This window comes from Acomys russatus, chromosome 9 (assembly GCF_903995435.1).
Source record: "Acomys russatus chromosome 9, mAcoRus1.1, whole genome shotgun sequence".
NCBI lineage: Eukaryota > Metazoa > Chordata > Mammalia > Rodentia > Muridae > Acomys > Acomys russatus.
Genome location: NC_067145.1, coordinates 6424132 through 6442108, shown reverse-complemented (window position 1 = coordinate 6442108; position 17977 = coordinate 6424132). Strand labels below are relative to the sequence as shown.

At 45.4% G+C, this 17977-nt stretch overlaps 1 protein-coding gene across 2 annotated transcripts in view; it reads left to right on the top strand.

Annotated features, from left to right (window-relative positions):
• The window catches only part of Rai14 (retinoic acid induced 14), a 137292-nt gene that overhangs the window by 88747 nt on the left and 30568 nt on the right, over window positions 1–17977 (top strand). For both annotated transcript variants that reach the window (XM_051150957.1, XM_051150956.1), the window contains exon 4: window positions 13192–13280. In XM_051150957.1, the coding sequence (XP_051006914.1) occupies window positions 13192–13280 (89 nt within the window). The remainder of the gene's footprint in view (window positions 1–13191; window positions 13281–17977) is intronic.

Sequence of the window (17977 nt, the reverse complement as noted above, 5' to 3'; positions counted from 1 at the left end):
GCTACCCCTGGTCCAGGGGTCAGAGAGATCCTGGGAAACTCAGTCACCCTGTCAGAGAGTAGAGCAGGGAGGGTGGGGATGGAGCTCTTGAGCACACAGCTAATGGCCTTCAGTCACTCACAGCAAAGAGGGCATCTGGTGCAAGAGGTTCTCACGCCAAGCAGCAGCCAAGCAGTTCAAAGGTTAAGGCTATTGCAGTCACTAGCGAGTGCCTGTCCTTCACACATCCACTTTTAGCCCTGGTGAGTGTCTTACAAAGTGCCAGCATCCAGCATCCCTCAAAAGTCATCCCACCGGGTTAGTGCCTCAAGACTTTCTTGCATCTTGTCTTGTGTGTAACCTACCCCCCCCCCCCGCCCCGCGCCCCCTCCAACTTTCAAAGTAGCTGCATTTATCTTGTTTCCTTATCAAATTGCCAGGGTTAGGCTCAGCGGAGGGACTGTTTGTTGAGATAGCAGACAACATTTGTCTGCATTTATCACAGTTCGTTTTTAAAAAAATATGTATTTATTAGGTTTACAGCATTTTGCCTACATGTACACCTGTATGCCAGAAGAAGGTACCAGATCTTATTATAGATGGTTGTGAGCCACCATGTGGTTGCTGGGTATTGAACTCAGGACCTTTGAAAAAGCAAGCAGTGCTCTCAACCTCTGAGCCATCTCTCCAGCCCCCCTGTCACAGTTCATTTATCGCTCCCTTTTCAGCTTTCTTCACATATCTCTCCTGTGATGGCCTCATATCGTGGGACAAACATTGAAGAAATGACTCAGAAAGAAACCCGGAAATCCTGGAGTTAATACACATCACTTGTTCTACTTTCTAGGCACTAGAATCTGGGGACATATTTTGTTTATATCATGGGTTCCTCCCCTCCCTCGCCCCAGCCTCCAGGGCCTGCCACATGCCAAGCAAGTGCTGTGTCCTTGAGCTACACTCCCAGCCCCGGAGTGTGTCTTAGCTTTAGAATAAGTCATCTTCCGTTGCTGTCGCCACACTCCTGCCCCCTTGCCCAGGAGAATACGTCCTGGAATATTAGCGCTGGCTACATTTAATAGCAATCCCGGGCACTTCAATGTCAACAGTCATTATTTCTGCTCCTTGCTTTTATTGTGTATGTGACAAAAACACCTGGTAGGAACAAGGGATGGAAGATTTCATTGCCTTGGTTTGCAGTGGTGGGAATCGCACTGCAGGATGGCAGTGGGGGCAGCAGAGACCCCCCATCCCCGCCTTATCTCATCACAGACTGGGAGTCAGAGATCACAGGCAGCAGCGAGGAAAGTGTAAAGCTCCTTATTGTCTTTTTTCTACCAGCCTTTCCCAAAAGGCTCCATGACCTTCAGACTGGCCATCAGGTACTACTGTGGCAGGACACTTCAAGATCAAAACCAAAGCACTGTTTTTTATATTCTCCCCTTCCTTTAGGCCAGTCAGGAGGTGACAGAAGTTTCCTTTCTCAGTCGGCTCTGACCAATGGTGGCATTATGCTGGCCCATAAGATTGAGGGCAGCAGGGCTGGGGAGATGACTCATTTGGTAAAGCACTTGCTATGCAAGAGTGAAAACCTAACTTAGAGTCCCCAGGACCCATTTAAGACCCAGGCATGGTGACAGACACTTTTATAATCTTGGCCCTCCTTTAGCTGGTCTAGCATATGCAGTGCTAAACAACAAAGAGACTCGTAAACAAAGTGGGCAGCAAGGACCAACACCCGAGGTTGCCCTTTGAGTCCTATACACACACACACTGTGGCACATGCGTATTGGCACTCACACAGACTCGGGCACACATATTTCTTGCGGTAGGATTGTCCATTTGGAAGCTGCTGTAGGCCCAGCCTCATTTGAGCTCAGCGACAAACAACTGCCATAAAACATTTAGGTTGTATATGAGTCAGAGGTTGAGAACTGGAAAAGGGTGTGTGACCAGATGAGTAAGTTAAGGCTAATGGATTTTAGGGATGAATCTCAACCTGTGGGGTCTCGTTTTAGTTTTTTCAGACTTTATTACCTCTTTTGTTTGCTTCTTTGGAGTGGCCCACACCACAGCCTTTAAGGCAACATGCCTGAGAAAAGGTAGGGTTGAGGCCAAAACCATGTGTGGTGATGCTCTTTCTCATATGCCGCTGTGGACATCAGTATCACCTGTGAGCCTGCTGGGCAAAAGCCTGAGGATTTGTTTTTCTGCCTGGCTCGCCGCTGCTGCTGCTGCTGCTGCTGTTGCTGCTGCTTCCACTGCCGCTGCTGCTGCTTCCGCTGCCGCTGCTGCCACTGCCGCTGCTGCCACTGCCGCTGCTGCCGCCACCGCAGGCCCATAGTACTTTGCTGGAGCACCACTGCATACCTGAGTCAAGAAACTAACTAGCTCTCAGCCCGAGGACTCAGTTTCTCTACCAGGACCATGCGTTACAGTGAGATACTAATTTATAGTTGTGTTGGTTCAGTGCTGTACCTAGACCTGAGAAAAGTGAAACAAACAAACAAACAAAAAAAAAACACAAAAACACAAAAACACAAAAAAAAAAACCAAAGCACAAACAAAAAACACAAAAACACAAAAAAAAAACCAAAGCGGAAGTTTTACATGACCTTTAAAGCAAAAAGAAAATAGACAACACTGCTGCTGTGTGCTGGGGAAGTTGGAAAAAGCAAGACCGAGCTTCCACTCTGTCAGTGTACGGTCTGAGGGGACAGACAGACAGCAAGCCATGGCTTCTTCAGAGTATTGCCAGGTACAGGAGGAAAGTGAGAAGAACAAGCGCCACACTGACTAAGCCTGCGAGAAGCAGAACCGAGCAGGTCCCGACCACTTCTGGAGTGATGGCTCCCTTGGAATAGCAAGGCAAACTCTGAGGAGGGGTGGCATGCCATGGGTTCAGGAAACAGCAAGGAGCTGGTGGGCTGGAGCTGCGAGCAGTCTGAGCGATAGAAAGTGAAGCTGAGACGAGGGGGCCAGGATGCCTCACACACAACTCTCTGCTCCATGGCTAGGAGTCTGGAGTAAATCGTAATAAATAATACTTAACTTTTCTGACTTTGCCTAAGATGATTTCAATTTTTTTTTTTTTTTTTTTTTTTTTTTTTTTTTTTTTTTTTCCTGCTCACAATGACATCTTCTAAACACATACAGTGAAAACGGAAGCAAGCTGCCTGGTTGGGGATGTGAGGCTCCTGTTGCAAAACTGAAATTCCTTGCTTTGGGCACCTGGGAGAAGCTGGTCTTCATCATGACCTAGTCCTGAGCCTTCCTGACCATAGGGCAGTGGGAGAACAGCTACTTCAGCATTAAGGCAGGGAGCCAGATGCAGTGGCTCCCAGCTGTAACCCCAGCACTCAGAAAGCCAAGCCTTGCTGTGAATCCAAGGCCAGCCTGTGCTGTGTAGCTGCATCCTGTCGCAAACAAACAAAAAAAGCATGAGGCCAGTGAGTTCACACCCTGTGTTCTGTGTATTCTCCAGCCCCTTTGAACCCCAGTGTCTCTGTGAAATGAAGGTGTTGGACTTTTCCTTTTCCACAGCTGGTAATTCCTGGATTCTGGGGTTGTGTGTAACCAGTGCCGCTAGGGTTCAGGGACTGGTTCGCTCTGAGTGCTTACTGCCTGTCTGATTAATTTGTAGTTTGATATGTTGGTACCAGAGTAAGGGGAGATGCTGAAGTCTCAGAGTAGTTTAACCATGTGAGTGCCAAGAGCCCACATGGTAAAAGACAAGAGTTTGGTTTGGGTGAGATTTTCTGCCTGACAGTAGCCCTAAGAGCATCTTTCCTTCCCATATATCTTTCCTCTGCCAATCAGGAGCCTGAGGGCTTATGTTTAGTCTTTCTTTAGAAACTGGAACTTGCCAAACTGAAACTTGTGGGCTTCGAACAGCAGCTCAGGCCTCCTGATGAAGCGCCTTGGGAAACATCCCATCCTGGTCCCAAGGCATTTGTTTCGGGGAAGTTTGCACAACTCACTGAGTGGTTTTGTAGGAAAGGAAACTTCCGGTGCTGGCTCTCTCTGCTTCAGTGCTGGGGTGGCATTTCCAGTCTACCCGAGGGTCCCAGCAACCCTAAGCGATGCCTGTGTTTGCTTTTGGCCAAATGCTTCCAGCTTATGGTTTAAAGTTTCTGTTTTTCTAAAGAGCAGCACAACCCTCAAGTTAGAATCCACAATAATATAGTGTTTCAGTAGATTATCTGCTCTTGGTGGTGGTGGTGGTACCATACAGTTGCTTTAAACTAAAGTTCCACCATTACAAGGGATCAACAAAATGGCTGACAGTGTGCTGCCCAGGCCTCTAACCTCCCCCCAGGCCACCCTCTCCTCCTCTGCCACTCACACTATCCTATACTCAGGCTGTCCAGCTTCTTCTGGAAGCTAGGGACATCACCAATAAATTGAGTTTCTCTTCAGAGGGCTGGGATCAGGCATAGGGGCTGGGAAGCGGAAAGTGGAACAGAGCAGTAGAGCTGGAGAGTACGGAAGCTCGGACAGTCCAGGTGTCGAAAACAGAAGCATCCCCAGTGTGGATAAGCACCACAGGACGAAGCAGCTGTGTGTAAATCATGCGGCTGCTTGTCTGTGACTTCTGGTTACTTCTCTGTGATGGGCTGGGCTGAGCCTTATAAACAGAGCTAAACAGGCCCTGTTACAATGAAACGTGACACCACAAGGATTCCTTTTTTTGTGGGACACAGCTATGAAATAAGTTTTTAAGGCTAAGAAAGTATGTTTTTAAAGAATGCTGAAACAATGGGCATCATGGCATAACAAAACGGTGTAGGGATTTCAATTTGTCCTTTGTTTGGGCCAGTGGGTTTTTTTTTTTTTAACTTTTAGTAAATATAGGAACTCTCCTGGGATCTAGTACATGCAGATTATAAGTACATAGAATCTGGGATATAGGTAGAGCTTGAGAGCTTGCATTTCCTTCCTTTCTTCCTCCCTACCCCCTCCCTCCTTTTCTTCCTTGTGTTTGAGTGTCTGAATGTTATGTCTGGGCACCACACATGTGCAGTACATACGGAGGCCAGAAGAGGGCGTCAGATTCCCTAGGATCAAAGTGCCCAAGTGGTTATGTGAGTATTGCTGTGCTCTTCAACGCTGAGCCATCTCTCCAGTGACCCCTGACAAGCTCCTGGCCTATGAACTACTCTGAGTGAGCGAGACTCAGGTTACTAAAGTGCTGCCCCTTCAGCTCCATCGGAAGCCGAGCAGCCACTCTGAAACCCTGGGCAGGGACCAGTAGCTTTGCCCAGGCCCTTGCATTAGAGAGGAGATGCGCGGCTCTTAAAGCCTTCCTGCTGTCACTGGGTTCTTCACCTACCTAAATAAAACTGAAAGGAAACAGTCTTTCTCCATACACTGACACTTGAATGACAGCGTTAGTTTTTAGGAGATAATTAAGCAGCGTAGGTAGAGAAGGAGCCAAAGGGTGTTCTTAACATGTTTTGCATTTACTTTGTTATATTTATTTTAGGGGAAAATTTCGCTGATAATCAACTGAGCTACTTCAAAAGGCTCATTGAGAATACTGAAATACAGAGCTGGAAATCAGTTCCCAGCACCTGCATTGGGCAGCTGAAACCATGTATAACTCCAGCACCGAGGGAACCAGCGCCCTCTGCTGGAGTATGTGTGCACCCCCCCCCCACACACACACACAGCGTATACACACACATTTATAAAAACAAATTTTTTAATTTTTAGATAAATACAAGTTTTTGCCTCTGTGAATTTTACATTGTAATCAAAACTCTCTTGTTTAAATAAGACATCGCTAGCCTAGAAATCTCAGTTAGGGTTTGGAGACTCCAAATCCCCCTGCATTGTTGTCAGAAGCGAGTGATGAGACAATAGCTTCAGGATGTATAGAAGTGCCTCAGAAAGAGAAATGAGTCTGCCTCAGCCGTCCCACCACTGTAAACCTGCTGGCTTTGAGAGCATATACCCACATGAGGACTCACATATATATTTTAGCAGTAACACTACTATAAAAGGAGAGACAGCCCACATTCACCTAAGTGATAAGTGGGAAAAAACACCACTATATTCATGCACTTGCACAGTAGTGAACTACTGGCAATACACGAGTGTACCTCGAAAGAAACTACATGAAGTCAGCGCCAGGGGACCACGTACTGTGTGCTCACATCTCCAAAGCATGTTCACAGTGGGGCAGGTTAGTAGAAGATAGAAAGTAGATTGGCGATCTTTCTTTTTTCTCTTTTGGACCGGTGGAGCAGAGAAAAGAGTGCCTCTTGAGCAGTAGGGGGATTTTCTTTTTAAGACATTGTAGAAAGTGTAGAATTATACAGTGACTCTTGTAGCTCAAACATAGAGCCCTATGTGTTCGCATTTGGTCCCCAGTGAGTGGTGCTCTGCGGGGTTGTGCGGAGGCGGAAGCTGCAGGAGATGCTGTCTAGCTGTGAGAAGTAAGTCACTGAGCGTTTGATTTTGAGGGTCTACCACCCCAGTCCCTTCTCTTCTCGCCACTGCCTGACCACCATGGTGGTAGCTCTCTGTCCCACTGTACCGTCCTCAACATGATTAACTGCAGCCTTGAGCATAAAAGAAATCTTTCCTTGGTCAGGGATTTTTGTCACAGGGACAGTAAGTTCGACTCCCTCAGTGAGGCTGAGACTTGAGTGTCTTGTTCAAGTTGGCTGTGCTTCGGGTTCACGTCCAGAGGCTAAATGTTAACGTCCTCCTGCTCCATGACCTTGCTTGCCCACTTTTGTGGCTATGCTGAAAAGAACTGAATTTATATTATGTGGGTCATATCTCCAAAAAAAAAAAAAAAAAAGTGTGAAAACATTAGCATTTTAGTTCTTTAGTCTTTAGTGGAATCATGCTTCGACATTCCACATTGACTGAAAGGCTTAAGCACAGGGCATTTCAACCCAGAAACCACATATTTTGAGATAGGAGCCATCCTATGGTGTTTGGGATTCTTAGCAGTTATCTCTGGCTTCCGCACATTAGCTGGGGCCCCTTCTTTCTCCGGTCCCTATCAGTAATCAAAACTGTCTCTGAATATTGCTAAGTTCCCAAGCCCGTGTGTGTGTGTGTGTGTGTGTGTGTGTGTGTGTGTGTGTGTAGTGCACAAAATATAAAATGTTCCCTCAGACTGGTTAACTTTTAGAGCGCATACTAAAAGTTGAGCTTCATAACTAGGGAGTTTGTTTTAGTCACTGTTTCTCAGCGCTCAGGACAGTATTTGACACATAGATGCTATTTATATGTGGTCACACGTGCGTAAATGGATGGATATAGCCATGGGAGCGACTACTTCAAAAGCACACAACTATAATAGCATTAAAAGCATCTCATCCTTAAGGTAGTACATATTCTAACACCCCATCAACATGGTCACAAAGCATGTTTAAGGGGCTGTCTATGTGTCGGTTTTAGGCAATTTACTATTTTGGCCCCCACTCATCCCGATCTGCACACTTTATTTACAAGTAGCTGCTTTTAGTCGGTGTTCTATAACATAGGCCAATAAGGATGCTAACTACTTGGTGGTGGCCTCCCCCCCCATCCCCCCCTTTCTAATCCTTCAGTAACTGTGCAGGTGCCTGCCTGCCATCCAGACAGGAGACAGGAGACAGGAGCCGGCCCCTCTCCACCAGCCCTCTAGACTGTCACCTGGGGAAGTGTGCACCCTTACCACTCTGCGCAGGAGAGGACAGCCTGCACCCTGTCAGCCGAGGGGCAAAGCTTTGCCACCAGTGCGGCTTGCTTTCCCACCCGGTGACATCAGAGCTCTCCACTTAAGACCCTCGTTCAAGCCGGCCCTGCTTCTGCTCACGCTCAGCAACTCTGCGTCGATGTCGTGCGGCTGCCAAGTGCTGCTCTGGGGATTGTCACGTCTCTGAAAGGTGCCAGAACTTAACAGAGCTCGAATGTGAGCCTTAGACAAGGCTGGCGTGGGGTGGGTCCATGTCGATCGATAACCGTTCCCAAGCATCCAGCCTCTGGAAATGCACACAGCTTTTTTCTCTCCTCCCCATCCTTATTTTTTAAAGCAGTGGTGCCAGAACTAAATTCTGTCCTTTCTGAACACTGAGTTTCTCTGATGAAGCAATGGGTCACGTCCTCTGCTCTGGCTTGTGCCGGTGAGGCTGGAATAGCTGGTGGCATGTGTGGGGGAGTGTTTATTACATATTGTACTTTGGTGCCTTTACATATAAATGCTTTTATTCCTGATAGGCCGTTTTACTGATGAGCAAATTGAGACACAGAGAACTCTTGCCCAAGATCACACTGGTGAAGTGTGCCGAAATCCAGTCAGTCTGTGCCCTTAAAAGTGACACGTAGAACCTCCTTACCACTGCTGTGTGGATTCCTGTGCTTTCCCGGCTCTCTGCCTGCTCTGTCCTCCCTTTAGCTTCCATAATATGAGAAGCTTTAATTTTTGAAAGTCACAGACATTAGGGATAAAGGTGAGAATCCCTGAGGTTAAAGTTTTAATATAACTAGATGTCCAAGTTAAGTACACAAAAGCAGTAGAATTAGTGCAGTGTTCCTGCCTTGCTCTACTGTACTGTGGTATTTACGCTGCCTTTGATTAATACCCCATAATGTGTTGGGGAATGTCCCCTATCAAAACCAAACCACAGTAGAAAATATGAATTTTAACATTGATTTTAGTATATGGGTCACACTAGACTTCCTACTGCCTCTCACTTATGTGAATTATTTTTCTTACTTTGGAGAAATGTAATCCAAGCACTTGAAACTGATCTCTAGTTTGGCATGAGTATATTGGAAAACTTTTTTTCAATCACCTCATTCTGTGTAATTATAGATACATGTTCTTCTCATAAAGTGCATTAGTTAAAATGTCAGTGTTTTAATAACCCAAGTAATGTGGCAATGGAAACTATTTTTCCCTTTCTAAAACTAGCCTAATTCTGTTCATAAGAGTATCTCCAGTTACATTTATTTTCTTCCTGAAAATGACATATATTCATTTTTTCTTATGTTTGGAAAAATCCATCATACATAGGTCTCAACATTTGTTTATCCACCCTCTATTGTAGGACACTTAGATTGGTTCCGTAACTTAGCTGTTATAAATAGTTCTGCAATAAACATCGGTGCGCAAGTTATGTCTGTCATATCTTGACTTGGTGGCTGTAGAGAGCTCCTGAGGTCCTGAGGGACTGGAGGATACCTGTTACTCTTTTTTGGTAGCAGAGTGCAAGCATTCTTTAAGAGAATAGTTGGAAAGTTTCCAAAATACAGGAGCAGGAGGAATAGCCTTAACTGTACATTCTAATCCAAAGCCAGATGGGTATGGTAGATAGAGCACAGCAAAACCCCCTTCATCCGCCATCCTTCCTTAACATAGAATCAGTGACTCCTTTACTCATTGGCTCTACCAATCAGACGTTATTACAGCTGTCAAAGGTGTCCATGCAGGTCAATATCAGTTTTCCTTTCAAACCAATGTCTGAGGAGTTGCTGCTGTGGAGTTGGGAACCGAGCCCATCTTCCCAACACTGTCTCTTCCTTAGAAAGATCATGGCCTTCCAAGTAATGGTTTAAATCTCTACGGTCGGTCTAAGTCATCACTGACTTCACGTCAAGTTTATCTGACTGCATGCATCAATGCAGTAGCAGTGATTTCAGAGGTATCTCCAGTTTAAGCTACCCATAAGTACAGTATACGATCCGGCTACGTGCGGAAGGCCCAAAGGATAGCTTCAGAGGGGCTATAAAGTGGCCAGGTATGTTGTGTGGTTGAATTTGTATGATACAAAGTAGGCATGTTCCATTCACAAAAATTCAACCAACATGCATTTTCTTTACTTGTGTGACACTTTAATCAAAAGTTGTTGTACAGTTGGTGTCACACAGATGTCATACCAGCATGTGAGAAGCTGAGTCAGTACAAACATTGAGTCTGAGGCCAGTATATGCTATGTAGCAAAACTCTGCTTCCAGACGGACAAACAAAATAAATAAAAACAGTAGCAAGTGTGAGTGTGTGTGTGTGTGTGTGTGTGTGTGTGTGTGTGTGTGTGTGTGTGTAACAGGCACTGTTTCTAGTGTGGATATATTTAGAGTGGTCCTCTGGTTTTAGAAGATAACAAAGTAACCATCTAATAAACAAACACCTAGCCACAGTTTTTTTTTTTTCTCTTAAACTCAAATAATTTTATTTTATTTTTTTTAAGTGTATACAGGACATCATTATATAACAATATGAAAAATAATCCACTCAGTTACAATGGGCAAATTATCGGAATACTCTTTTTTTTTCATTTTATTATTTTATTCATATTACATCTCAATTGTTAGCCCTTCCCCTGTTTCCTCCCATTCTTCCCTCCCTCCCACTTCCCCCCTTCTCCCCTCCCCTATGTCTGTGATTGAGGGAGACCTCCTCCCCCTATATATGCTCTCAGAATATCAAGTCTCTTCTTGGTAACTTGTTATCCTCCCTCTGAGTGCCGCCAGGCCTCTCCATCCAGGGGACGTGGTCAGAAAAGGGGCACCAGAGTTCGTGTGAGAATCAGATCTCACTCTCCACTCAACGGTGGAGAATATCATGTTCGTCGACTAGGTCTTGGTAGGGGTTTGAAGTTTAATGCCTATATTCTCCTTGGCTGGTGCCTTAGTTTGAGGAGGACCCCAGGACCCAGATCTGCCTGTCATAAAGTTCTTCTTGTAGGTTTCCAGGACCCTACCACACAACAGGGACATATGCTCAACCATGTTCATAGCTGCTTTATACATAATAGCCAGAACATGGAAACAGCCTAAGTTTCCCTCAGTAGAAGAGTGGACTAAGAAACTGTGGTACATTTACACGATGGAATACTACTCAGCTATTAAAAACAAGGAATTCCCAAAATTTGTGAACAAATGGATTGATCTAGAAATTATCATAATGAGTGAGTTCACCCAGAAGCAAAAAGAGACAAACGGTATGTACTCACTTATATCAAAACACTAGTCCAAGGGATACGTACCATGAAAAACTTTACTTACCAAGAAAGTGGGTCAGAGGAGAGGACATCCTATTGAGACTTTAGGCGAGAGTAGCATGGAAGGATAAGGAAATAGTTCTTTTTTTTTTTTTTAAAGATTAATTTAAATTTATTTCTTTTGTATACAGCGCTCTGCCTGCATGTACACCTTCCCACCAGAAGAAGGCATCAGATCTCATTGTAGATGGCTATGAGCCACCGTGTGGTTGATGGGGATTGAACTCAGGACCTCTGGAAGAGCAGACAGTGCCCTTAACCTCTGAGCCATCTCTTCCAGCTCCCCTAGCAAGGCAGTTCTTAATGAGCTTTAGGTTAGGGTTTACCAGTCTAGCAATCTAGGGCATAGTTATCAGGAGCTCTTAAAGGAGTGTGCAATAACCAAGGCAAATGTGGTGAGTCTGCATCTTCAATACCAGTTAACTATATTACTTACATTCACCAGTTCTGTGTCTGGAGCCCATTCCAAAAGCTTCCACTAAGGCTGATTAAAACAGAAGGCTTTCCATCTATGCTACAATGAAGTGACATCAGCAGTGCCGAGCAACTGAGGGAGTGTGGTGCTGCCTTTTAGGGCCAACCTTTATATCACCAAGATTCTATCGGTGAAATATCCATCGTTGCTGCACTTCTAAATTAGTAAACTTTCACTAGTAACTCACAGAGTAACTTCTGACAGTAAAGAAACTGTGCACAGGTCCCGTTACACATTAAGACAGTAGGTGCTGATCAGTTTGTGGAGGGAATTTAGGCTCCAGAGAAGCTAAATAGATGTCCCCGGACCCACTGACAATTAGCTTTCTAGCAGCTGATTTACAGTCATATCCGGAGTATCCTCCTTGGGTGGTCTGTCCATTCCCTACGCTTAGCTGTAAAGACTGGTCTGCAGTCATGCAACTTGGGTCCAACTATCAGATCTTGGGTTTGCCAGTCAGTCACAACTCCAGGCTCTGGTGGCAGAACAAGCCATACAAGTAAACATGACGTGGTCATAATTTGGAGGTAGTCCTGCATAGGAAGTAGCCCAAGGCCACCACTCCTTGTTGGAGACCATATCTGCTTCTGGTCCTGAATGCCCAGTGAAATTGTTCACTGCTTCTTTCAGCCCAGAGAAGTACCCTGTCCGAGGAACCTGAAGGGATGGTTCGTATGGTATTTGAAGGTTAATCCTTGTAATGGCATTCTAAAGATAGAGAGCAAGTGCGTAGTGTCAAGTGTCACTGGGTTAAAGTCGATAAAGGTTGTTACAAGAGGGAACAAAGATAGTATATAAAAGTGGATAAAATGTTGGACATATACTGAACACTCAGAAAAAGTTCTCGGTGGCTTTCTTATTCACCTATAAAATAGCAGTAGACTTGGCTTGTTCAAGAACTGACCATTGTGTGACCTACTAAAGTATATTATTTAAGAAAGATGCGCTGGGCGTGGTGGCGCACGCCTTTAATCCCAGCACTAGGGAGGCAGAGGCAGGCGGATCGCTGTGAGTTCGAGGCCAGCCTGACCTACAAAGTGAGTCCAGGATGGCCAAGGCTACACAGAGAAACCCTGTCTCGAAAAAACCAAAAAAAAAAGAAAAAAGAAAGAAAGATGCTTTTTCTGCAAGCAGTGGGCAGTTGGGAAAAGTTGATGACTTATTACATATAAATTCAACCTGAAGTGGAGAAAGAGACAAATATGTGGTGAATCTCACGTTTTATTTTATTTAGTTAGTTAGTTAGTTAGTTTTTCGAGACAGGGTTAGGGAGGGATTCCCTTTTTAGCCTTGGCTGTCCTGGACTTACTTTTGTAGACCAGGCCGGCCTCAAACTTACAGAGATGCACCTGCCTCTGCCTCCCGAGGACTGGGATTAAAGGTGTGCACCACCACGCCCGGCTGCATCTCCCTTTTTAAAGAGCCTTGTCTTTGGCTTGTAAGGCTGAGAATCTCATTCCTGCTCCATCACTTGATGAAAGATGATGGTGATTGACTGGAAATGTGTAGCTCAGTGGTAATATGACATTCCGGATTCAAGGAAAGGTGTAAATGAGCAAGTGACCAGACCACACTGAGTCTCTGGTCTTGACTGTGAGACTGCTAACCATGCCCACTCAGGTCTCTGAGGATTGCTGTGGAGCTCTGGTGAGAAAACATGTACATGGAGAAGGAAAGCTGTGAGAAGATGAACTTCTAAATCTAAAGGAGACGTGTTTTCTTCTCTCCTTGCAGTTTCCACCTCGCTGCTGCGAAGGGACATGTGGAATGTCTCAAGGTCATGGTTACTCATGGTGTGGATGTGACTGCCCAAGATACTTCCGGTACGTGGTTTCTTAATTTTTTAAATCAACAAACCAGTGTGAGAATAGGTGTTGGGAAGGTGGTTCATGCTCATTGTTAAAGATTTAGAGCCCACAGACAAGCCAGAAGCAGAACAAACAAACAAACAAACAAAATCAATATTGAAGCCCTGCCATTGCTTCATTGTTTGCCCTTATAGGTGTTTTCATCTTCTGTGTGTCTAGTCAGCTGGAAACTATATGCTCCACTTTCTCCAGTATGGCATTTTATATTATTTTCTAGGACTGTACGTGTAGATCAACCAACATCTCCTAATTCTTGATTGTACGTAAACTGATGAATGTGGTGTGTTACTGGTAACATATTTCATAGCCAGCTTAGAGCTCCAGATGGAACGATGATTTTCATCTTGACCCTTGCTGTACTGCAGTGCCCTCAAAATCATCTGGTCACTGGAAGAGATGAAGGGTGAAGGGGAAAGAAAGAAGAATAAACACAGATGGGGGGGTGGTTAGTGCTGTCAGCTTGGCAGAATTTAGAATTGCCTGCCTGGAGGATTGGCCCTGGGCATATACTGATGATGTTCAAGTGGGAAAACCAACCAGCATGCCATTCCCTAGATGGGAAAGTGAGCTGGGCACTGGCATGTATGCATGCGCGCATTGCTGTCTTCCGTGGACCTATTTGGCCAGGTACTTCAGGCTCTTGCCACTGTGACTTCCTTTCTGTCGGGGACTGAGAACTGTGACCCAAATGAACCGTTTTCCCTTAAGCTGCTTTTGTCACGTTAACACAGGGGTGTTTTCTAAAGGTTTTCCGGGTGATTCTAAGGTGAAGCCAGTGCGAGCAGATAATGAGCAAGGCAAATGGAGCCTTGGGAGAGCAGGAGAGCCTTGTCCCCCAGCCAGCAGCCCCTGGAGCAGCCAGGGGAGAGCAGGAGAGCCTTGTCCTCCAGCCAGCAGCCCCTGGAGCAGCCAGGGGAGAGCAGGAGAGCCTTGTCCCCCAGCAAGCAGCCCCTGGAGCAGCCAGGGGAGAGCAGGAGAGCCTTGTCCCCTAGCCAGCAGCCCCTGGAGCAGCCTGGGGAGAGCAGGAGAGCCTTGTCCCCCAGCAAGCAGCCCCTGGAGCAGCCAGGGGAGAGCAGGAGAGCCTTGTCCTCCAGCCAGCAGCCCCTGGAGCAGCCAGGGGAGAGCAGGAGAGCCTTGTCCCCTAGCCAGCAGCCCCTGGAGCAGCCTGGGGAGAGCAGGAGAGCCTTGTCCCCCAGCAAGCAGCCCCTGGAGCAGCCCGGGGAGAGCAGGAGAGTCTTATCTTCCAGTGAGCAGCCCCTGGAGCAGGGGGCCTAGGATGTATTCTCTGTTGGCTGTGTGGAAAGGCTAGTGACTTCATTTGTCTCTTGCACTGGAAAAGCTTTGACTTCTAAAAGGTTTACGTTAGTTTTTCCTGGGCTATAAAGTTGGTATAATTGCAGAGTCTTCACATGGGATTTCCGTTAAGCTATACTGAATTCCTTCCTCTCCCTCTTTAGAACAGCCATTTTGGGAATCAGCCAGGTGTTAAAGGCTATTGTTACCCACAAATGGTTGGAAAACCCTAATCTTTCAGAATGGCCTTCAAAGTCTGTGTTGTGTTTGGTTCTTCTTTTCCTTATTATTATTATTTTTAAGTAATTTGCTAGTTGGAAATCTTTATACTTTGAGAATAATTGTTTGTTTTCTGGAGAAGCCAAGAACAAGAGAAGGTCAAGTTGGGCAATTGTATCAAACTGATAAAACTACTTTTGGGGAAAATGGGAAGAAAAGAAGTCCCCATGATTTTTCTGAGCAGTTTCACAGAGAATTCCAAAAATATATGAGGAAAGGCAGTGTTAATAGAGGAATAAATGACTTCCTTAAGTGACTGCTTTGAGGGGAATATTAATTCATTTTACACAAATGGCATCTTTCATCTCAAAGCCCAGCTATTTTGTTTTAAAAGTGCACTGCCATTGCTTTTAAAGTTAATCCATATAAGTGGTTATCATACCTCCAATCATGACAGCGAAGGGATTTGCTCTCCAAGAAAACTGCAGTGTCACAGAACTAGGCTAGAGTGAGGGCACCACTGCTCTGTGCTTCTGTCTCATCTCACTGCCTCTGTTGCTCAGAAATAGATTAGGTGGGACGCTACTTATTCCATCATAGCCAAACGCCACCCGTTGTCTCTTCTTAAAGAAAGAAATAGTCTCCTTTAATAAATGTTTACGATAGGAAAGTTTTTAAAAAGCAAAGAAAATAACTGCTTCTACTCTTACCAGAGGGGAAAAAAAATATGCTCCTTAAAAAAAAACAAAAAAACAAAAAGCATGTTCTCCCTAACATATTTCTACTTAGCTCAGATCACATTATAGAATTCTCTGTCTTGCTTCTTTTTGGTGTGTGTGTGTGTGTGTGTGTGTGTGTGTGTGTGTGTGTGTGTGTGTCTACACATTCATGTTCATGTGTTTGCCTGTGCACTCGTGTGTGTGGAAACCAGAGGCCAACCTATGTTATCACCCCCCAGGTGTTACTTGCTATGTTTTTTGAGACAAGGTCTTTCCTTGGCCTGGGGCCTGTTGAGTAGGCTATGCTGGCTGGCTAGCAAGCCCCAGGGATCATCTGAAATCAGCCATCTCTGCCTCTTCAGTGCAGGGTTCACAAGCACACACCATCATGCTCACCTTTTTAAATGTGGGTTCTGAGGCACGGAACTCAGTTCCTCATGTTTGCAAGGCAAGCACTTTAAAAACTGAGGTCAACACCAAGCCTTTGCCTTTATTTAGCATCCTGCCTATGTCATTTCCCCCATTAAGCTCATAAAGAAGCATTGCAGAAAATAAATAGGCTATTACTTTTATTAAGAGCCCCTAATTATTATAGCGCTTATTACTAACCTGCTACCATATCAATAGAAGACACAGACACCTGTTGTATTTTACATAAGCCTTGTTTCACCTGGGGCTGGACCAATTTTATCCCTAAGCTACCTTGTCACCTCTCAGCCCCACATCCCATGCCGTCTGCTTTAATCATTCCTGTCTATGCTACTTCCCATCCAACGTCCCCATAAATATTTGCACATGATTTCCATCTGGGCTGTTTCTCTCCGTGTTAATCCAGAGCAGCTCTCTCAGCTGCCTGGCTCTCCCCACGATAACCCACAGCAGCTTCGCTTCCTTCTTTTCTGTCCCTCTCCTTCCTGATCCTCCTGTCCTCCCCACCAGTGCACCTCAGCCACGCCTACCTCATTTCTGCCCTGCCCACATGTGTAGGCATTTTATTGGTCAAACAAGGATTTTAGGAAGCAGGGTTACACAGCAACATTTGGGGTACCTGATCGTCTGCTCATAAGAGACAGCAAGCAGACCTCAGGGATCAAAGTCATTAGCAATCAAATACATAGGACAAGACCATGCTCTTATAAGAAAGCTAAGTAAGTTTCTGTTATTTGTGGCTGGACCATCTTTGAGGTCCCACAGTGCTGGCCAATGAAAACTGCTTGAAATTGGTGACTCGAGTCCTCTATGGCCCAGGATGTTGTTCGAATGTTCCAGGAAGTCGTAGAACCTTCAGTCATTTCGTGTCCCATGTCAGCGCCAGCAGTGAGGCCAGCACCCTGCTCCTGAGGCTTCACTGTTTTATCCGGATCTTGTTGGTGAGGTTCCAGTCTCTCCAGTGATTCCATGAAACCAACAAGGAGAGCGAGCATGACCATAACAGGAGGGATTGTATGCATGGAGAAAAGCGTGTTGGGATCTGTCCCTGCCTAGACTTACTGCTCGAGCGTCTCCTACCGCAGCAGTGGGGATAAACTGATGGCTTTGACTGCCGCTGCTTATGACCTGGATGCGGTGCTCACTCTCATTGTCCCTCTCAAGAGAGCACATCTGTGGGGGCTGGAGAGATGGCTCAGCGGTTAAGAACACTGTCTGCTCTTCCAGAGGTCCTGAGTTCAATTCCCAGCAACCATATGGTGGCTCATGACCATCTAATATGAGCTCTGGTGCCCTCTTCTGGTGCTTGGGCACACATGCAGGCAGAACACTATAAATGTAATAAATAAACCTTTAAAAAAAAAAAAAAAAAAAAGCACATCTGAATATGAAGGAAAGGAGTTCATCACTGTGCCTTAGTGGGTCATCTTTAGTACCAAATGGCTTTTATAGTTAGAGGGTGAATTAAATAACTCAGCTTTGGCAAAGATGTTTTCTGTAAACTCACCTTAAATGTTGCACAGTGTTGCTGAGATGTAGCCTTCAGTATGGAAACCTGCTGAGAACAGGCATTAAACTCTGTTACTGAGAGTCATACGCTGCTACGTAGGGACCGTATCATTATCCTCGTCCTGTTCCTCATCATCTTCATCATCATCACCACCATCATCCTTGTCTTCCTCATCACTATCATCACCACCACCACCACCATCATCAATCATCATCCTGCCTGGCCGAGGATTCATTTCACAGACAGGAAAGCCTTAAATTTTCAGTAACCCTCCTGCCTCTGCCTCTAACCCTGATATTACAGGGATGTGGTCCCATGCCCCTGGAGGGATTTTACAGCAGTGGGAGAGTCACTGTTTCAGAGTATGTTATACTGATATTCCCTATCTATTTTTATTCACAAAAAATCTATAGGATGGTCAAATTGTTTTGTTTTTTTTTAATTTTCCAAGACAGGGTTTCTTTGTGTAGCCTTGGCTGTCC